Source organism: Typopeltis vanoorti, chromosome 1, assembly GCF_054136105.1.
Source record: "Typopeltis vanoorti isolate ZY-2024b chromosome 1, IOZ_Tvanoo_1.0, whole genome shotgun sequence".
NCBI lineage: Eukaryota > Metazoa > Arthropoda > Arachnida > Uropygi > Thelyphonidae > Typopeltis > Typopeltis vanoorti.
In genome coordinates this window covers 168144794-168168709 of record NC_143549.1, presented here as the reverse complement: position 1 = coordinate 168168709, position 23916 = coordinate 168144794, and the positions used below count along the sequence as shown (strand labels likewise).

Genomic DNA, 23916 nt, shown 5'->3' with positions numbered 1-23916 from the left:
CTCTCTCTCTCTCTTTCACCCAGATGGTAATATTGCATCATTTCATTTATTATGTTATTTATCATCTCTAAAGATAAAGCTGACCACCTAGCATCATTCTTCTCATCCAACTTCTGTTTACCTGGAATATTGCATCACATGCCTCCTGTGGCCTTCTGCTAGAAAAACATCAGAAGAATCTTGAACAACCTTAAACGTGTGGACAGACTTATGTGTGCATCATACATATTGTTTATTTTTTTAACGGTATATATTAGAACACATAAAAATAAGTGAATAATTAATTTATTAAAATACTGCTGATATTTCGCTGGTGTTATAACCAGCATCTTCAGAGTACAAAAACACAGTTTGTCACAATATGCAAGACTATAACAACATGGTGAATTCAATGGACTAGTTAAACAAAATTGTAAATTGTAACAGCAACACAAAGACTAGAGTCCTGATTTTTAGCACCCTCTTTCTGAAAAAAAAAAAATTGCAGCTATGACATAAGACTAGAGTCCTAAACAGAGAAAAAAAATGATACTAGTTTTTTTCTTAAGATGACTGTCTCCCAGATTTTAGACAAATTTATACAGCCATATTTGTTCAGATTCGGAGTGTGTTTCAGGGCTTCTGTTGCCTCTAAGAACAATTTCTCTGACTTGTAAGAGCTTCTGTGCAGTACTTTTGTGTTCTTCCAGTTGATCCTGTGTGCAGCGGTATCCAGAATATGTTGTTATAGTCTCGCGTATTGTGACAAACTGTGTTCTTGTGCTCTGAACGTGCTAGTTATAACACCAGCGAAATATCAGCAATAAGTTAATAAATTAATTATTCACTTATTTTTCTGTGTTCTAATATATACCATTAAAAAATAAACAACAATCTTGACCTACCTATCACCATCAGTTATGCTCAAGTGATGTGCTTCTGAATTAACACCTGTTATTTATTATCACTACACTATATTATACTCAACTGGCATCCTAAAGCAAAGAAATTCAATATACAGATAATTCCAAAAAAAAAGGGGTGCTGCATGTATACCAAACTACTGACCTATTCCTCTCACCTCAATGTCATCTAAAGTAATGGACAACATCAAGAGTCAACTTTGAAACCTAGAGAACTTCGGCTAATCAGTGACGACAATACAGAATTTTGCCAATCAAGATCCACAACAGATCATTTCACTTGCATCACCTACCTCCTGGACACATACCATGAGAAGGTTTGGAAAAACTTCTGCTGTTGCACTTGACATTTTCAAGGCATTTAACAGGGTTTGAAATCAAGGACATCTCAGGAAATTGCCATCTTGTGGATTTATAATGGACTGCCAGTTTTCTCTCCAGTCATTCACTGCATGTAATGGTGGAAGATATTCTCTCTTAAGATTTCTGGCTAAGCGCCTCCGTAGCATAATTGGAAGAATGACAGTACACTGCACCCTTCGGTTAGAAAAGGCCTAAGTTCAATTCTCGTCATGATGGAAGGAATCTTATATGGACTTTTTCAATCAAAGATGAGTTAGCCAATCTCATGTGGAGGTAGCAGGGTTTTTCCTCCTGGAAACTTGGGTTTTTCATCCTGTGTACAGACAAATCGGTCCTTCAGAACACACACAATTTACAGACAAAAAATACTAGTTGTGATGGTGGTGGGCAGTAGATGGCATTGATGTAGATGATTGGTAGTAGAGATCTGGTGTAGTGGTGGAGAAAGAGAGTTGTACAGTAGGTGTCCTCCCACAATGAGTCTTCAGACTCTTTGGAGGTGTCACAAATAATAATATACTTGTTCCTCAGAATCTAGTTATTTCATCCACCCTCTTCGTCATGTACATAAATGACCTCTCACTAACTTCAAGCCCCATTCGCAGTTCTGCTGATGATAGACTCTCCACTTACATGACAAATCTTGCAGTGCTCGAGCTTCAAGATAAGCTCTTAGTTCCTCTTTCTTTACCTTTATTAATGCTCAATTTAGTAGTTAAGACCAGATCGCTATCTTCTCAGACTGACCCTTACTTCTAGTCTATCCTAGCATAATCAACATCACATCTATAGCATCCTTGGCTTTCAAAAAACATTGCATCCTTTTTTTTTCCAAAACATTCCTTTTCATCTGTCTAGCTCCTTATTTTGTACAAATCCTAAATTTGCCCAATCTTGGAATACTGCTCTTATATGCTTGGTACTATTCAGAAGCAGGCAAATTCAGTTAACTGAAGGTCTCTCTCTTATATACTCTCTTCAGCCACTCTCTCAGATTGTCTCATGTTTCTATGGTAACTGTTCAGCAGAACTGGCATCATCATACATCCCATTTCAAATAAATCTATAGCAGCATGAGCAACAGCTGCCCAACATTCATTTACAGTTGAAATGCTGACTCACAATACCTGCTGCTCACATTCACCTTTCATTCTATCTACCTCAGTTCTGTGGAATGGCCTTTCCCATAAAAGTATTGTCCAAAGACTTATTATTATATAACCTCCATCACTCACTTGAGAAAAAAAAAAAAAAAAACAGGTAACCTAACCTTGCTCTTGACCCTTGATCTACCATAGGCATTGTAGCCTCTCATGTGTGAGAGTGGTGATATATATATATATATATATATATATATACAAAATTAACTGTATGAAGTGTTTAGAAGAATCACCTCCCATAACTGAAGGCCTAAGTCAATAACTTCCATTTAAATTCAGTCTGTGGAGCAATTCTCTTAGCTCACTTTTTAATCTGCATAAATTACCATGGAAAGAACACTCATAAAATAAGAAATCTTATTGATTATATTATTATTAATAGTGATGTCTTCAGAATGGTAAGATACAATGTAGACGATATAATTCAAAAGTGACACTACCCAAATGTTGAGCAAGTAAACACGAGAATCCCAAAAAGTTGAATGTACAGTTTAAATATGAAATGTAGACTGACTCAGATGTATAAATATTACTGGGGGGGGGGGGGATTGGAAGAGTTTAAAAAAAAAGAAACCAAATGTTACAGATCAGCAGCAAAATCTGAAAATGCAAGGAAGTGGGCTAAATTTTGACTCGTGCTCAAATGGCATTTGAGCCTTCTAGTTCTTTTCCAAGGTCACTGGGTACAACTTCTGCCTCTCTCTTACATCCAAGTGGTATCCTATTATACCATTAACTATTGACAAGGCTTAGTTCCTGGCACTATTCTTCTTTTCACACTCTTGCAATGATGACAAGGTGAAGTACTAAAAACAGCCCACCGCATGTCTCTTATCACAAAGATATAAGAATAATCCTGAAAAATACCCAAAAGTCTTTTGGTCCTGATGGTTGTCTCTGCAATTTTTATACTCATCTGGTATCTATCCTATGGAATGGAAACAAGCCCTCATCCAACCAATTCTGAAGAAATGAGATAAATGTTAATTATCATACCACCGAATTCACCTCAATTTTATTGAGGTGAATGGAGAACATCATCAACAGACTTCACAACCTAGATACCCACCAGTTAATTAGTGACTAACAGAAATTGTAACTCTCAATCTAAAGCAGATCTCCTGGCTAACAACACTCATCTGTGACCAAAAATAACGTGCATGAACATATTTCCATATATGATGGAATATTTTGGTGAAACTTACATGGTCACTGTAGATATATCCAGAGCATTTGATTGACTACGGCAGCGATTCTCAACCTATGGGTTGTTCCCCTTTGGGGGATGCGAAATACCTAAAAGGGAGTGGGCACAAAGAAAGTGGAAATTAAAGGAAAAACTGAAAAACTACTTTATTGAAACAAAAACAATATAAAAACAAAAACATAAAATACTCTGAAAATAAAATAATAAAATGTATAAAATCCACTGCAATGAATAAACTAGTTACGCTTATGGGAACATATTTGCTAGCCTGGTTGGCCGAGTGGTTAGCGTATCCACTCTCCAGCCAAAAGACTGCGGGTTCAAATCCTGCCATGGACATGGATGTTTGTGATTGTCTGTGAAAGCACTAGTGGTGGTAGTTGGTGTTAGTGTTACACCCTGATATTCCCAGCTATCATGGTGTAACATGAAGAGAAAATAAAATAAAATCCCTGTATAAAAGCTAATAGATGAGTTATTTAAAAGAAAGAAAAATATTCTTGCATCCAAGTAAAATATATAACAAAAAAAAGTGAACTATTATTTGAAGAACTAAATAATAAAAGAATTACAGTTGTGATATAAAACAATTAGCTAAGTAAAACAGAAAAGATTAGTAATAACAAATTGTACATGAGAGGCTAGAGATTAAAATATTAAGTAAATTCTTAAAAATTTGGAAGGGGGATTAATTTAGAAGCTAGCAAAAGAAAATCAATAGACTATCACTCAGGGTCAATTCCCGGATTTGAGACATCATCACGGGCTCGCCAACCAAAGGATGTTTGGCAGAAAAACGCCACCCTAATTGGTCGGTGAAGTCATATCAAGTAAGGGGCGGAGAAAAGAAATTAAAGAAGGTCCCGTTAGGGGTCAAGGTATAAAAGAGTTAGAACCCCCCGCCCCCAAGAGGCTTTTTTCTGGATAGTTTCTTCACAAGCTCCTTCGTATAGGTTTCACGTGGTTTTCCTGAGTGGCAGGATTGGAGTTATATCTCCGTCGTCACAACAAGGAAACAAAAGTGAGCGGGATTTCGATTCCGTATTTCCTATGGAATGAAACAAGGAATGCCATTTAGTTAAAGGAAAGAAGGTATTATCTATGTGTTTCATCGTCCAGTAAAAAGGAAATCTGTAAAGAAGTCGGTGTCCACGTGACGAGTTTCACAGCTATTATATAGATGATTCAAAGTGTGTCCTTAATACAAGAACGAAAAGTAAAGATCACATAAGCACAGTTTATTGCCAAAAGAACTTAGGAGTGACAGATTATTGGCGAGATCATACCAGGATAGTACAATCAGAAAAAAGGTAGAGGCCAATCTAGAAAACTCAAGAGAAAAAGGTACTGTAAAAATCTCATGTTAACTGAAAATCGTGTGTAATTGTAATCATTATTCTATTACTGAACTGTTGAAGAGACTAAGGAAATTTATACTAGGACTTTAGTACATGACTGATTATAATGAAAGTATGCTTGTTAATATTAATATTATATAAGTAATTATGTGTCCTGAGATTTATGCATGTGTATTGTAACTTATAGGAAAGTTTTAAATGTCAAAGTTATGTGTTAACACAGTGAAAGGATAATTTAATCTACATAGTTTTAAATAGTTAAATAGAGTAAGTTGATCACACATGTCCATGTGCTACAGCATATAGCGTATATTCCGACTAATATAGAGTTAACTAAGGTGTTAATTAGATCTGGGATTATACATATGATATTATATGTTGAATTTGTTATGGCGGCATGATCGTAATACCCATATAGGATCATAGCCAAATTACTTGTGATAAGCTAATGTTATTCTGTAAATAATTTCTTAGTATTGAATTGAATTATATTAGAAAATGAATTGTACCATGCTAATAAGTTTAATAAACCTTTGTTCATTGATAAAACAGTTGTCTGAAATTGCTGCTCAACGCACCACTTGAAAAACGTACGAACCTAATCACGCGGGAAATTAATGTGTTAAGAAACGAGATAAAGTGTCACGACTGCAATATTGTTTCATATTCAGACATATTTTAGTGATTGCTCCTTGTTTTTGTATTTAATATCTCAAACTAAATGTCCCAAAAGGCGCAGCATAATATAAATATTAGGGACACTAAGGGAGAAATAACTTAAATATTTGTATTTTTGGGTGATATCTCGTGCATAGATAATAGTTGAACATAGATAAGTATAATTTCACTAGGTAGGATAATAATCGTAAATTGGGACACAACAGTAGATGCCGTTGGTGTTAGATGATGAATGTTGGTTGAGTAGTGAGACGAGGAGAGTTGTAGAGTTGATGCCCTTCCTCGATGAGTCTGGACTCCCTGGAAGTGTGATATAATAATAATATCAATATTGCAAAATATACCGCACAACTAATTAAAACTAAACAATAACAATGAATCTAAAAATTAATGGCTTCCTTGGGCCTGTGTTGCAGAGCAAAGCTTTTCATATGATGGTGATACATTAAATTGACACTGTTAGTTTTCTTTCTATATTTAACTGAGATCTATATTTTGTTTTTAAGGTAGCCCACTGCAGAAAACCCGATTTCACAAAGATAAGATGTTGAAAATGGCAAAAGTGCATGAAAAGCTGTTGACTTTAGTGCAGAAAATTCATCATCAACATGGCCCACAATTCAAACAGTGATTTAGATGCAAATTGTCTTTTGATTTCCCTGCTTGATGCAAAGTCTATAAATTTGTTCCTCTTCTTCAATTGAGAAACCTTCACAGGTAATTTATAATGGGTTTCTAACCCACTCATACATTGTCATTACGCTGTTGTCAGTTATAACATAGTTTCTAAAATTCTTCATCAACATGTTAAATGTTTTTCAATAATTGCAAATAAAACTTTGATGTGTTGCTCTTCTGCCTTGTAATTTTTGATAAATTCATCCACATTTGCAAACATTTAATTTTTGTTGCTTTAACTTTTTGTTCCATAACTAGTTTTTTTACAAAATGCATTAACTTTGTCAATCATCTCTAAGATATGTAGATTTTTTCCTTGGAGTTGCAGGTTTAATATATTTAGCTTCTCAAATATGTCCACCAAGTAGCTCAATTTCATCACAAATAAGTGGTCTCTAAACTTCTCCGCTTCTTCATGATTTTCCTCTTCCAAGAAACTTGCTATATCATCTCTTAATTTGTAAACAAGTTGTAAACATTTTCCCTGTGATAACCATCTTGTCTCACAGTAAAATAGTAACACTGAATGTTCCACTCCAGCCATGTCTTTGTTAAGTTCAGAAAACAGACTTGATTTTAAGGGTCTCATTTTTATATAATTCACCACAATTATAACTGTTGTTAACACAATGTTTATACCAGGACTCATTTCCTTTGCAGCAAGAGCTTCTATACGAATCATGCAATCTGTCCAAATACATTGTGGGAGTTTTTCCCTCACAAGGGCTTGTAAAGTTTTAAACTTTCCAGACATAACTGAAGCACCATCAGTGGAAAATTCCAACACAACGTTTCCACTGTATGTTTGCCTTGAATATAAAATCGTCCAATATTTTGAACAATTCAGGTGCTGTGGCTCTTCTTTCTATTGGTTTACAAAACAATAACTCTTCAACTGCAAATAATCCCTTGAAAAATTGAACATAAGCAATTAAATAACAATCCTTGTTGCTATTTGTTGCCTCGTCAAGCTGAATTTAGAATAATTGGTTACAAAGCTTCAACAAAAGTTGTTGCTGCATATCTTCACATATATCGCCAATTCGCTGAGCAACAGCATCATCTGATAGAGGTATACACTGTAGTAGTTTAGTAAAACTTTCTCTAAGCATAGTTTCCACAATATTAATTGTAGCTGGCAGAATTAGGTCTTCTAAAATAGTGTGGGGCCTTTTTACACCTAGCTGTTTTATATGCAACTTTGTAATGTAAGAAACTGGTAAAGTTTTTTCATTTACAGACAAAGCTTTTTTAATGCTAGATTTTTGCTTTTCTGAACATTTCAGTTTGGCAGCAAAGACCTCTCGAGGGTTTGTTAACATACTCCTTATGAAGTATTAAGTCTTTTAAGTTTATTCGGTTTCATGATATCAGCCGCCAAAATTTTCTTCGTCATTTACTTCAGTCTTTGTAAAACTGAAATCTAAATATTCTGCTGCATACTTTCTTGATTTTATTTTCGGAGTGATATTCTGTGAACCTGAATTTGTTGACATCGATGCTCCACAGTCATCAGATGCCTGCTTACATCCAATTAAAAATGTATCTATTTTTCTATACTAGAAAAGATTGTTTTTTATTCCATGTCGCAGTCGGATGTGAATAGGAGAAAAATAATGCTGACTATGGACTTCTCACAGTTGCAGTGTTACTGCCGTCTTGCCATTTCAAGCATTATTTATACTCGCAGAAACATTTCCAGAACATTTGAGACTTCCCGTGATGAAATCGCGAATGATTCCAAAAGGCTGATATGATTCAACGGTCTGTGCAGTGATGCCAGATCTATACAATTTTCTTAAGATTTGATGACATATTTAAATTTGTATGAATATTTAAAAATTTTAATTAATTCCTAGTTGTTGTTTTTTTTGTTGTTTTTTGTTTTGCTAACTTTTATTGGTTTTGTCAGTGTCTCAACATGAGAATTGTAAGGGGGGAAGCCACAAAAATTAATATTAAAAGATGGGGCACACGTGTAAGAAGGCTGAGAAACACTGGACTAAGGCCTACTTACACAACTAAAATCTTATGGTCTACTATCCACCCCCTCTCTGTAATTTCACACATACTCCTCCTTATCATGAATGACCATTTTGCTAATCTCAAATCCTATCCATTGTTTTGCTGACAATGCTCACTCTACTTCTCATTTTCATTTGAGGAACCCTATGACATGCAAATATCCCACATTACAAGATCTTGCACAATCAATGCCTTAAATACTGATCTCCTTGCCATATTTCACTGGCAGGGACAACCTTATCCTACCTTATTTCACCCAAAATCAGATCTTGCTTACACACATACCTCTATACGTTTCGTGCTCTTACCATATCACATCCATAATCTCCTCTATCTATCTCCAAAAAAATGGGTGCATTTTCCACTCATGACATTAACTGGTAATTAGTTTACGGAATTAACAACGCATATAAAGTATATTAATTAAAGGTAACTTTAATGAATAACTTCTATATTTTGGCAACGTCACATTGCCATCTTCAGGATACCCCACTCTACTACAGCCGCTCTGGGCTGGCAGACCATGCCTTAGATACCCACCATAAAATTCGTTGGAAGAAAACAAAAATAATTCATCGCAGCAAGTTTAAATACGAAAGATTATTCAAAGAATCTTCAGCAGCTCTAAAAAACGTTCCTAACCTCAACAAATTTGGGTGCATGAAACTACCCCAAATTTGGGAGACTTACATTATGAGAACTTCAGCCCAACTGCCAAGACTACCAAATTAGCCCACCAAAGGGCACCATTAGCAGACTTTAGGAACAATATTAGTTTCTTGCTTTCTTCCTCATTTGCTTTGTGTTAGTACCTGCGTGCACATACCATATCTTTATGTTCCTGAAGATGGCAATGTGACGTTGCTGAAATACAGAAGTTATTCATTAAAGTTACCTTTAATTAATATACTTTATATGCGTTGTTAATTCCGTAAACTAATTACCAGTTATGTCTGACCAACGTATAAGCCTTGCTACTACACTCATGACATTATTTCTCACCTACACAATTTCTGTGCTGTATAAATCCTAAATCTACCCTAATGTTTTTACACTCCAAAAATGTTTCACGCTATCTAGATAAGAGCGATCCAATTAAACGATCCCCTCTTTTACAGACCAGTCACCTTCACACAGACTTTCTGATTCATACCTGTTTTATGCAACTGTTTTCACCATTCCTCAAGCATGCATATGAGCAAATGATAGACATTCTTTCACTGTCTAACTTCAAACCTATTGAAACAAATCACTGTCCTCCTTTTTTATTCTCTCTCTCTCTCTCTTCATGCTTTGAAACAATCTTCCCTATACAGTTTTTTCTAAGGACTACAACTTCCAGTAATTCAAAAAAACATTAACAGGGTCCTTTCTTCTTGATAGCAATAGTACTGATGTGTAGCTTTTGCAACTTGTCATGTACGGGTTGACTTTTTAAAAAAAGGAAAGGAAAAAGAAAATAATCACTCCAGACATTCGGAATATCATAAGTTTTTGTGTCACCATCATCATCTCCTATTCTAGTATTCTTCCTTCCATTTTTAAGCTCTTTCAATAGCCCTTCAAAACATTTTGCCACTTCCATATTTAACTTCTTTATTCTTAGCAATCTACCTAAGACTTTTGCTTAACTACTTCTATATATTCCTTCTGTGTTCTTTTTTTTTTTTTTTCTGTATTCTTGCAGAATATATGCTGACTTACTTGCTAGGCACTTTCATATTGCATTCTTCTTTTCCAGGGATGCCTCTCTATCTTCCTGATTCTATCGTGGAGTAGAATACTGATTTTTTTATCTTTGCAGGCAATCTCACCATATGCCTTTCTACGTGAATTAACCAATGTATTCTTCAGAATCAGCCACTGAACCTCCAAGGTTTGATTATTATTTTCACTTTTATTTGATTCTACAGTTCTCTTGTGAAAGTTGCTCTGCTTTGATTCTTTTTAAAATTTTCTTATATATTCTTTTTGATATGTATGCATAACATATCATTATGTTGAATGCATGATATTAATACTGACTAATCATGTCCCAAAGACAAATTCAGCAGGTATTCAATATTAGCTTTGATTTTTTCTCCATATTCTCCCACAACCTATCTATACATCTGGTATTCTTTTCCTACTCTGCTGTTTAAAATCTCCAACAAGGACAAACTTTTCCTTTTTTGCTCGCTGTCTTTCTCTAATGACTTGAAAATTTCCTTCAATTCTTCCTTAGTAGAACTCCTTCTGTAGGGACACAGGCACAAACAAGTCTCATTATCTATTTCTCCCATTCTGTTGTTTTCCCACATCATTCTACTTGAAACTGCCTGCCATATAGGAGGATTATTTTTATGTTTAGTGTGTTGAATACTACAGTTACTCCTATCCTATCAGTGGCTTTTTAACAGGCACTTAAGCACCATAGCCTTCGAAGTATCCTTGGATTTCCTAACCATAATACAAGGATAAGATGGTTACCCCTATGCACCTTAGTATTCTTGTCTGTAAATTGCATGTGTTCTACTGGCTGGTTTGCCTGTTCTGGGGGACGAAAAAACCCAAGTTTCCAGGTGAAAACACCCCTACCTCCGTATGAGGCCGGCTAACTCACTTTCGTCAAAAGAGAAATTCAGCAGGTATTCAACATTAGCTTGGATCCTTCCTCCAAATTCTCCCACAACCTTTCTGTATATCTGGTATCCTTTCCTACTCTGCTGTTTAAAATGTTCGATTCCCATCAGTGACGTGAGGAACCAGATAAAGATTCCTCACGTTACTGATGGGAATCGAACCCAGGTCCTTCCGACCAAAGGGCTTCATCTATACTGACTGAGCTACGGAGGCTCTACTACAGCTACTCCATCATCATTATTGCCTGAAATATAACACAGTTGTTATTTTGAGGAATCTCACCAGATGGATACTCGACCTTCACAGTTTATAGAAATCCCCCCCCCACACACACACATATGCAAGTAAATACATCCGCCAACAGTCGCATCATCCTGTCCCATCCAACAATATGGCATTATAAAAATCTTAATCAGGTTGAAATTGATTTGCCTCTGATACATTGCACTCACTACAAAAATCAACCACATACAAAACACCTTTTTAGCCAATGGCTATACCCCCTACCATATTAATATCTTGTACTCACACCCTTCCTTCTTCCCCTCTGTACACGGATTACAACAAATCTGCCGCCATTCTATATAACTCAGGCACCTCTAAAAAGGTGGCTAAGATATCAAAAAAAATACAACCTTGTGACTACTTACAAACCATACAGAAAGTTAGCATCCCTTATCTGCTCTCCTAAAGACCAGCCACAACCTCTGGATTTACCTGGAGCCTACCAAGTACTGACCAGCTAATCTCTCTGTCTATAGCCAAACAAGCTGAACAGCTAACATCAGGATACCAGAATACATCCATTTCAATCACTATGATCACTCAAGTTTAGCAGACCATGCCCTGGATACCTGCAACAGGATCAGATGGAAAAATACTTACAGGAGCGTTAAAAAGATTGTATGAGTGGACAACTGTACACAACTATCAATTCAATGTTGCCAAGTGTAAGGTTTTGAAATTTGGTAGGCGACAATGGGATGCAAAGTATACATTTGGTGTTGAAATTTTGGAAGAAGTTGAGGAGATAAGGGACCTTGGAGTGATGGTGGGCAAGGATCTGAAATTCAGAGGACACATTTCAAAAGTGGTGAAGACATCACATCAGATTATAGCAGTGATGCAGAGGAGAGGATTCTTTGCAGAGGTTCTGGTTCCATTGTATAAAGCCTAGATCAGGCCTCAAATGGATTATTGTGCACAGATTTGGCCCCCCTGTTCTTATAGTGTGAATATGTTGGCAAGGGTCCAGAGAAGACCAACTAAGGTTGTAACTAGTCTTTTGAATGTGGGATGTGAAGACAGATTGACAGAATGCAGTTTTTGCAAAGCCTTGTGAAGAGAATGGATATGATTGAGACATTTAAATTGGTAGTTTTGTTGCATGTCAATGTGGAAGATATTTTCCAGAGAATGGAGGAAGGGGTAAAACAAGGGACCATCCATGCAAGCTGTATAAGGAGTGTGTGAACAGGGGCATAAGGAGCAAGTTTTTTTACATAGCGAGTGGATGGTAAGTGGAATGCATTGCTGACATTATGGTGAATGCAGATAAACTGAATGTCAGGTAATGCATTCACCTAACACACTTAACACATTTGATGGGCTTTGTATGTAGTGTGCCTCCTGATATGAGTCTGTTGACTCCATGAAGGTCTGGTGTTAATTATAATAATAACACCCCCTGAGGGTATATACATTAGGAATTTGATATGTAAAAACTCAATATGAAAAAAAAATTAAAATAGTTATAGAATGATGATCCTTTTACTAACTCAGAATATATGCACACACGTTTGTACCTTAAAAACCATGGCTCAATCCTTTTTTGTAACATCCATCCACAAAACAATTTTACTAATAAAAGAAAACTAGCTAATCTTATATTTACACTTCAAAATTCACAATTTCTAAAGTGATTCTTGTGCACTCGGATGGGTTTTTTTTTTTCTTTTTTTTTTTTTATGACTTCTGCCTACAAAAAAACCTATAGTACATTAGTACAGTGGATGGGCTAAGCATTTTTTTTCTATTTTTATTAATTATATATATTTTTTTTTGGATTTTTATTTATTTTTTACATAGTTGAAACTCTTCTCTAGAGACCAAATTTGATTTAGTAGAAATTACCCATAAGAAACAGAAAACAATAGAAGCACAGTCATACATAAAGAACTGACAATCCATACCTTACCATTCAGTTTTTATGTAAGCAAACACCAAGCAGATTAATGATCATTCTCACAAACTGTCTACAGATGAACAAGAAGAACAATCATTTTAGCATATTTCTATTTGATAGTTTTCAGGTACATAAATAACATTAAATAATTTTCCTTTCAATTCTCAACCACAATAGTTTAAATCACATTTACATGAAGGTAAATTAATTCATCCACAGGAACGTTCAGCAATGGTGAAAACCAATATTCCTATTATATAACTCCCATTTTTCTTTTTACATAATTCTGCTCATTTCTTTCACATGTCCATCAGCTGTTCTTCTCATATCACAACACAGCATACACGTATTTTCAATCTGTGTAACTGCATGAATGACATCATTGACAGCCATGTATCACAAAAAGCAAACAGCAGTTCAGTAATGGCAAATTGAGGTATGTTTATCAGTGACACAATCAAGATGAAGCTATCTTTTCGCTTAACGTCTACCTTATATAATTTGCAAAAACATCTACAAGTATTTTAAATTACAAGTAAGACAGCTTACCTCATCCTCCCCAATAACAGAAATCAACAAAACCATATGATAGTGCATTATGTGAGATAAGAAAATAAGATCAGGCTAAAAATAATATACTAATATAAACCAATAGACAATATAATAAACAGTAACACAACATAACACTACTAAAATGAAGAAATGAAATGCAACCAAGAGCTAATGAAAGCATTAGATATTTGTTTTGTTCCAAGACAAAATATCAAAAGAATACACAACAGAAACATCGACAGAAATAGCCAAAGAAAAAGGAAAACTTCTAGTGATGAAATCCCATCAGCATCAAGAGTAATAATAATAATTATTATTATTATCATTATTACACCCTCCATGGAGTGAGCAGACTCACTGAAGGAGGTTCATTCAACTGACAACATATTTATCATATCGAATCTTAAAATCCTTAACACATCTTGCATTAACAATACATTCTGGTAATGTATTCCATTCACTGACAATTCTCTATGTAAAAAATCTACTCTTCACCCTCTATTATTTTTATAACCTTATCTGGATTAATCCAATAAAATCCTCTCGTTAACTTAATGTCTCTATCACATTACCTCTTTTCCTCCTATCCACCAAACTCTGCAATCCACATTTTTCAACCTCTCTGCATAGCCAGCAGTCCAAAATCCTGATACTGTCTTGGTCACTCACCTCTGAATCCTTTCCAATGTCTCCACATCACATTGAAAACCAGGTGACCAGATTTGAGAACTACAATCCAAGGGTGGTGTGACCTGTGCTTTATACAGTGGCACAACCGCTTCTATTTTTTTTTGTTAGAGTACTTCTTATCATAGCAGCACTATGATGTACAGCCTTTGCAACACTATATGCCTTCTAAACTTCAGTCTATTGTCAACCATCACTCCTGAATCTCTAATCTCATCCACTTCCTGCAGTACAGGACCATCAAAATAGTACACAGCCATATATTTCTGCACTCCAAAATGCAACACCTTGCACTTATTGATATTAAAACTACAACCCCATTCCTTTGTCCAAGTAAAAAGTCTATTCAAATCTTCCTGAAGGGAATTAATTCTTCCCAATTTTGCATCATCAGCATCAGCCAATTTCTCAAACAACTGAAGATCCCCAGTCATTCCAGATCATATATCGTTTATCAGCAAGTTAAACAGCAGGAGACCCAAGAACAGAATCCTAGGGCACACCACTGATTACTCTCCTTTTTTTGAGACACTGTTCTGTCATACACAACCTGCTGGTATTGTTCAGAGAGCCAATTTCTGATTCATCTAACCAATAGACTATGTATTCTCATCCTTTGAAGCTTGTACACCAATTTATCACGTGGTAATTATCAAACGCTTTTGCAAAGTCCAAGAATATCACTGTTATCAATCTTCCTTATCTAACAAGCTACCCTATAATAAAATGCAAGTAAATTGCTAAAACAGGACCTACCATTTAGATATCCATGCTGCTACATCCATCAACCCAATCCTGTATTCTATTCCTAACCAATCTCTCCAACACCTTGAACACAACCAGTTATACAGACTGGTTTATAATTGGAGACTTCTGTCCTAGAACCATGCTTGTGGAGTGGTAGTATTTTGCCTTCTTTCTGCACCTTAGGAACCCTACCCACTGCAAGACTTTCAGAATGTGCACCACAGTTGGCACAGCCAACTGTGGTGCACATTCCTTAAGAATATGTGGTGATATGTCATCCATTCCCACAGCCTTATTAACATCTAACCTAACCAACACCTGATACACCTCTGATTCTTTCACTTTCAATTCTCCTAATACTTGCCTCCTTCTATATATTGTACGGCATCATTTACAGCAGTATATGCTGATAAAGTGCTCATTCAATAATTCCACTATATCCTTTGCAGCTGTTATTCTACTGTTGTGACTATCTACCAGTGTCAACCTGCCATAATTATTCTTTCTCTTGCTTGAAATATAGCAGAAAAATTCCCTTAAGTTAACCTTAGCCTGACCAGCCAATCTCCTCTCATACTGCACCTTTTCTTTCTTTACCATGCTCATCACCTTTCTAATCACCGCCAACTGTTTTGTACCTCCTCCATAGCATTTTCTTTTCCAGCACAGCATGCTTGATTTCACCATTCATCCATTTCACTCTTACTCTATTTCCTCTCTTAACCCCTTGGTATGCATTGAAAGCATTATACTTTGCTTTCATCAGATACTGCCTTGTGAGTTACCATGCATTATCAACATCTTTTCCACTCAGCTCATCTACCCAACATACTGATGCTGACTACAGAACTTCCTATAATCACCTGCTTTATATTTCTACATATATCCATTTTTGGCAGTAACTGTTTCTTGTTTCATCACTTCCCAAACGAGCACCTCATGATCACTCTCACTAACCAGCAGCAGTGTCAGCACCTCATTAACAACTACACCTTGTAAAGTTATCACTAAATCCAAAACATTAAAGCCTTCTAAAATACTTATCTCTCAGAAATTCTACAAGCTCACTCTCTCCTTGTTCCCATATACTATCTCCTCCTTCCATTCTATATTCCTGTAATTAAAAGTCTCCCATCAGGATCACCTTCTTTTTACATGCCCAACCAGTTTGTCTTAGCATTACATAATCTGTATTCTCTGCATTCCCTGGCCTATAACAGCATCATATCAGATATACTAACCTGTTTATTTCAACTTCACATCACACAGATTCAAAATTTGTGCATGCACTATCAACTTCCAGTATATGAGGGCGTGAATGTAGAAAATGTGAATGATGGTATTAATACAGAGGAAATTAATGGTTTAACAGTTGATAAAAAAGATAAGATAGACGCAATGAGTGAGATCGCGTTATTGAGCAGAGCGATACATCGAGCAAAACGGCAGCTAGATCGTATGCACAAATGTCTACCGAGTGTACCAGCCAATAATAAAAAGTATGTTAGGAAAAATAAGAGTATGTTTGTGAACGTAAACAAAATGAAGGAGTGAGTGCTATATGGAGATTCGCTAGTATGAGGTGTGTTAGTAGAAGATTTGACAAAATAGTACCAACCTGGTGCGACCATCAAGGACGTAAGTGAGTCTATTAGAGAGCAAAAGGAAGGGTGAAAGAAATGATAGTTGTGGCAGATATGAATGATTTGAAAGGAGATAAAATGGAAATGATAGAGGACCTGAATGAATTGTTTGAGGTAGCAAAAGAAAAGAGTGAGAGAATTAGGATGATTAGTCTTTTGCCGCGGTATGACAGTGAAGTGTTTAGAAGGAGGGCCATAATTGCAAATGACCTTATGTGTGGGTTATGCATGCCGAGTGGCGTGGAATTTGTGGATGTGTGGAGCGAGTTCGATGGGCGAAAGGATCTATATAAGATGGTTTGCATTTGAATGAATTCGGTGTAAGGAGACTTGAAAAAGTGTTGTTGAATGCAGTGGATGTGCAGAATCAGGGAAAGTAGATTTATTAAGGGGGGGGGGGGAGTAGATATGCAGACCTTAGAGAGGCAGTTGAGTGTATGAATGAGTATAATAAGCCTGAGCGAATAAGGACAACAAATCAGAATGGGATAGTTAGTATAAGGTATCAAGGTAGGGATGTGGCAAACGGGGGTCTGCAATTCATGTACACTAATGCTAGGAGTATCAGGAAAAAGAATGAAGAATTTTTGGACTTGGTTGGCACTTCCAGACCACAGGTTATTGGCATTAGTGAAACATGGCTGACTGTAGATGATAGTGGGTATAGTGTGTTCAAGAATGACAGGGAGAATAAAATGGGGGGGGGAGAAGTATTGTTGATCATAGCTAATGAGCTGCAGCCAAGGAGAATAGAAGTTGAATTGCAGGATAGAGAAAAGAGCACATTTGAGGCATTTGGTGTGAGATTGTGGCTAGCAGAACAAAATATACAACTGGGTGCTGCTATAGACCAGATGATGGAAAAGATGGTGGAAATAGTATGCACAAGCAAATAGAAGAAACGAATGGAAGGAGGGTAATTATTATGGGAGATTTCAACTATGGTAGCATTGATTGGAGTGAGGAGAGGACACACACAGGAGGAAGGAATTGGATTTTATGCAGTTAAGGGATAACTATCTGCGGCAGCATGTAACGGAAAATACTAGGGGTCAGAGAGTGCATGACCTAGTAACTGCATCTGAGGATTTGACAGTAACTAATGTGACGACATTGCCACCAATTGGTGAGAGTGATCATAGGGTCTTAACTTGGGAGGTGGCTAAAGGTGTGGAATTTACAATTAAGACAGGGTACATGTGAAATTATTTGGCTGAAGTATGACAAGCTTAGGAGTTTGATTGGTTCAGTGCCATGGCATGTACAACTGAAAGGGCTAGAAGTGGATAGTGCATGGGAGGCGGTTAAGGAAGTGTTTGCAAGAAGCAATGGCTGACTGTATACCTAAAGTCCAAATAATAAATCAAGTAGGTGTTAAATGGATGAATAACACCATTAAGCTTGAGCTGCAAAAAAAGAAACAACTATGGAGGGAATTTAAGGAGAAAGGTGACCGGCAGGCACATGAATGGTATAAAGCGCAGGCCAGAAGGGTAACAAGTGTGGTAAGAAAAGCAAAAAAGGATTACGAAAGAACATTGGCCATGCAGGCTAAAGAGAATCCCAAACAGTTTTTTCGATATGTTGCAAGCAAAAGAAAAAATGTATATGGCAGAATGTTTTTAAAGAATGCCAATGGTAGGGAGGTAACCAAATCAGTTGATATAGTTGAGTTACTGAGCGAGCACTTTGCAAGAATATATCATCCAGGTGGTGACACTGCAGAAATGAATGAACCAAAAAATTATAGGGGAATTGTGGTGAATGAAGTGGAGGTGAGTAGTCTATTGCAAAACCTCAATGTCAATACATCTGTGGGATTGGATGGTATACCAGCTCATGTCGTAAGTGAAGCGGCTAAAGAACTGTCAGTATCCTTGACGATTTTGTTTATTTTGAGTCTCGGGTCTGGATAAGTCACGAGGGGGTGGAAGGAGGGGAAATTAGTTCCAATGAATAAAGAAGGTTCTGAGACTGCTGTTGTAATTTACCGACCAATTAGCATATCAGGAATCGTTGTCTTGGAGAAATTAGTCAAGAAAAGAATACAGGAATGGATAGATGAAAATGGGATATTGCATTGGGGACAACATGGTTTTGTGAAGGGTAGATCATGCCTCATAACTTGCTCACGTTTTATAACACAGTGACGGCTGAACTGGATAAGGGTAATGGATTTACAGTGATTCTACTGGACCTTGCCAAGGCCTTTGACAGGATACCACATGGACCTCTACTCAGTAAACTGGAGCAGATGGGGGTGGATACAAGGTTGGTGAGATGGATAGGAGTGTGGTTGATGGAGAGATACCAGAGAGTGGTTTATTCAGGAGTTGAGTCCAAAAGACAGCTTGTGACTAGTGGTGTGCCGCAGGACTCTGTTCTTGGACCACTACTTTTCAATTTGTTTCATCAATGATATATAGGAAAGGATCTGAGAGGAAGTGTTCACTTTTCTGCTGATGATGCAAAGTTGGGTAAAGCAATTGTGAGTGCACAGATGTCAAAATTTTGCAGGATGATTTGGATAGTTTGGATGACTGGGGTAGCGAAAATGGATGTCAATTTAATGTGGCAAAGTGTAAGGTTATACATTTTGGGGTGAAAAGATTAGCAGCAGTATATCACATTGGTGGAACCGTACTCCAGGAGATTGATGAGGCTAGGGATTTGGGGGTGTTGGTGGATAGGGAATTGAAGTTTAGGGGGCGCATTGCAAAAGTGGCTAAATCAGCTCATCAAATCACTTGGCTTCTGAAAAATACTTTAACAAGCAGAGACAAACAAGCTATTGTTTATAAAAACAAGTTATTGTATATAAGACCCCATCTAGACTACTGTGCCCAGATATGGATGCCAGGGTTTCTTCTTGATGGGGAGGAGGTGGAGAAGATCCAGAGCTGAGTGACCAAGATGATAGCAGGTCTGTGGAATGAACCTTATGAGAACAGGTTGAAGATTTGTGGGTTGCAAAAATTGATCGATAGGCAGAAAAGGGGTGACATGATTGAGCCATTTAAATTACTGAAGGGTTTCTATAAGATTAATCCAGAAGATATTTTTGAGAACAGGACTGGTGGTGGGAGTACTAGGGGCCATACATGGGCAAGAATATGGTCAGCAGGGACTGTTAGAGCTAGATTTTTTACTTGGAGAGTGGTGAATGAGTGGAAGAAGCTGTCAGAGTCTATTGTGGGTGCTATGACCGTGCATGAGTTCAAGGCGAGGTATGATAGATACTGTATGAATGTCGAATAGTTGTTCTTGACATGATTTTAGGGCCTCCCTCGATGAGTCTGTCGACTTCTTGGAGTTGTCCTTAATAATAATATGCTGATAACACTTCCACACTTTGCAGACACAATTCCTCTGCAATCATTAACATCACTCCCCCTCCTCTTTTTACATTTCTATCCTTCTGGAAAATTATATATCCTTCTATTTCCAACATCACATCCTTCTCAGACAACCAAGTTTCACTTATTCCAATTATCTTTGGGCATACTGACCCAATCAATGCAACAAACTCAGCTCTCTTATTTGGAATACTCCTTAAATTTGTGTACAAACATAACAATCCCTGTGTGTTTGAGGCAATTCTGCCAGCACCAATATTCTCTATTCTAGCTGCTACACCACACCTCTCTCTTCAGTCTGACCACTCCCATTTCCCTGCATACCAACACAAAAAGAGAAAGAGAGAGAGAGAACAAGCATGCACCAACAAGTGAAGAAACAATGCTAATGCCATCAACAGTGTACAACATGAGTTTATGCCATGAAGATATGAATTTGCACTCATTTCATCACTAGCAGTTGCAACATTATTATTATTATTATTATGTAACAACTCTAGGGAGTCCAAAGACTCACCAAGGCAGGGCATCTACTCTACAGCTCTCCGTCTCCACCATCCACTGTCTCTGTCATTCACCAACTACAACTATCATCATCTACACCAGCACCATCTACTGCTCACTACCACCACTAGTATTTTCACAGAAAATCACAAACATCCGTGCTTATGGTAGGATTCAAAACCGCAGCCTTTGGCTGGAGAGCAGATACACTAACCACTCGGCCAACAACATAAAAATAAAATTATAAACATAACAGAATAAAAATAATGCAGATACAAAATATATCAAAATAGCACAAAAACTTATCTAATAAAAACTCATCACAAACAATACACTACCAAACACCTTTGATGAGGCTTGTAAGTTAACCTGATCTTTAAAAGTCAGTGAAATCAACATTATTCCTTCAGAAACAAAAATACCCATAGAAGTACACTACCAAACACCTCTAGCCCATATAACCTGACTTTTAAATGTCAGAAAAATCGCCATTATCATTACCAAATCGACACAAAAACACTTATTCAAGAGTGGGTGTTTTTTTGTGTTGAGGGGATAATATTAACAATATATCACCACTTTGGACACTACAACACACACATGTATGAGAATGATGTTTTGTTTGCATATTGGCTATCAGAGATGAGAAGCTTTTTGAACAAACAGCTTAGTTTGTTCATTGTAATTTCATCTTTACATTCATATCAATGTAAAGAGGTATGAATACTTAGCTTCTTTTTCTTGTTGCTAACCAAAGTTTTTTCGATTTAATGGCTTACCATTAAATGTAATTAGGCAAAATAACCTCATTAATTTTTTATACAGATAATGCTACTACAAGCACCACTGCTTCGTGTTCTTTAAAATGGATTAACATTCTGACAAGACAGTTTACAACTGTATCAACATACAATATTTATACACATCTTTTCTACTCTAATTCAATGATTTGAATGTCAGAATTTTTCCAAAAGACATTATTTAAACATGTTCAAACAAATTTAGACATCTTTACACTATAACATAGTTAAAAAATGCCACTGGCTTCTGTACGCTCCTCATGATACAGAATTTTTTTAAAAAAACTACATTCTTCATTTTCAGTGTTTTCCATAATATTTGTAAGGAAAATATGCCAAGATGATTTCATGAAATGTCAGTAATATATTATTAAAACTGTATGAACTTACCTTTGTATAATAATCCAGAAGTGCATTTTCAGTCATACTGGTTTTATAATAAGATGGAGTAACAACCATTGCAATATCTGCACCAACTTCAGCCATTCTTTCAGTCATCTCAATAGTAGTTCTTGCAGCTTAAGACAATTATAATATCCATAAATGTGTTGAATATTATTATATTTGTGCTAGCAAAAAGTACCTGTTGTTGCTCTGTTTTATTTACTTTTTTTTTTTCATAAACAATTTTCCAATCTGACAATTCTTGAAGATTTTTTTGACTTCCCTTCTCAAAGTTTGAAATACTGATTCAAAAGTAATTTTTCTCTATTTTCTAGAAGTATTATTGTATTCGAATTCTTCTAATTTTATGGTAAAAAAATTGAGATTTGGAAAACAACAAAATGCATTGTCGTGTGTGTATATATATATATATATATATATATATATATATATATATGATAGTTTTTATCTTATCTTTTTTTTTTTTCTTATTACTGCTGAAAGATTCTGAATGCACTTGATAGCAAGAAAATTAACTAAAATCTTGTAAAAAAAAAAAAACAGCATGACATGTAAAAAAACAATTTTTTTAATATCAACAGATCTGTAATTGGCAAGAATAATGTACACAAAGAAAAAATATTTTTAAATCTATAAAGATGGCTTTATAGTAACTTTATAATAACTTTACAGTATAATCCTAGTTTTGTATAAATGTAATCTTTTTCTTCCCTTCAGGTATTAGGCCTAGTGGCCTGTTATAGAGCTATCTTTAGCCCTTCTAAGCTTTACCCATTCCTGAGGATAATGTGGCTAGCCCTATGCCTCCCTATGTCTGTAGCTGAGTGTGTTCATGGGGCCGGTTTGCCTGCTTGCGGGAGGAAAAACCCCACATAAACTGGGGAGAAAAACCCTGCAGTCCACACTCAAGACTGGCTAACTTGGCTATGTCTGAGAAAGATCTTTAAGCTCCTCACGTCGACAACGGGAATCGAACTCAGGACACTACTTTCCCAGGCATGTGGTTGCGAAGCTCATAGCCACTCAGCTAACCGTGCAGATGTAGAAATGTAATAAAACTAAGTTATTTTAAGTCTATATTGTCTTACTCTTACTGAATGCACTGAAAATATCCAGATTAACCATATGGATCATATGTAACCAAATGGCACCACAGGAGGTGATGAACTGCATGATTTTATTGGTCTAATGGTCCCTGTAAGTATTTTAATTTATTGTTTTTTACATTTTGTTTTGTAGCACTTTCATAATATAGTGATTTCTAATTTTATAAGAAAAAGTAACATATACAGAAAAAAAATGGACAAAGTTTATAAATTGGCCACCATTCCAGTTTTTCAATAAAGTCAGGAATAAATAAAGCTGCGTAATTAATTTGTATCTTTTTTTTTTTTTTTTTTGGGAGAGGGTCTCCCATGCTGTATTCTGCCAAAGGCCTTAGCAAAGTCCAAAAGTATCATGGTGGTCCATTCCCCTTGTCTAACACAGTGGTAGGATTAATATACAATGTGACAAAGTTGCTAAAATATGACCTCCCCTTAGAAAACTCATTTCTGAATGAGAGTCCTAACTAACTTTTCCAAAATCTTCACCACCACCACTCCTAAGATACTGACTGGTCAACAGTTGGATACATCAATCATTGCACCACCATTGTGCAATAAGAACACAATACATTCTTTCCACTCTTGTAGAATCTTCCCTGTTCTGAGACTCAAATTATATAGCATGGTCAAAAATATAGCCAGTTTAGCTGAACACTCTTTTAGCATCTGTGCTGATATCTCATCAATTCCTATTGTGGAATTGCTATCAGTTTGTGCAACAGCTCTGGTACTTCCTCCTCACATGAGTTTCCTCATACAGTGAAGAGGTAGCAGTGAGTTCGATATTGCATATACCAGGTTGATAGCTTATAGCAAAATGGCTACTCATTAGTTGAACAATCACTTCTGCATCAGTCACCACACATACCATCTGCATTCAGTAGTTATTCTTTCAAATTTATTCTTTCTTTCTTTTACTTGCAGCATAACAATAGAAT

General features: G+C 36.3%; 1 protein-coding gene across 2 annotated transcripts in view; it reads right to left on the bottom strand.

The window, feature by feature from the left end:
• Nucleotides 1-23916, bottom strand: part of LOC150110629 (4-hydroxy-2-oxoglutarate aldolase, mitochondrial-like) — a 100753-nt gene that overhangs the window by 41998 nt on the left and 34839 nt on the right. For both annotated transcript variants that reach the window (XM_090395337.1, XM_090395346.1), the window contains exon 3: nt 21858-21985. In XM_090395337.1, the coding sequence (XP_090251463.1) occupies nt 21858-21985 (128 nt within the window). The remainder of the gene's footprint in view (nt 1-21857; nt 21986-23916) is intronic.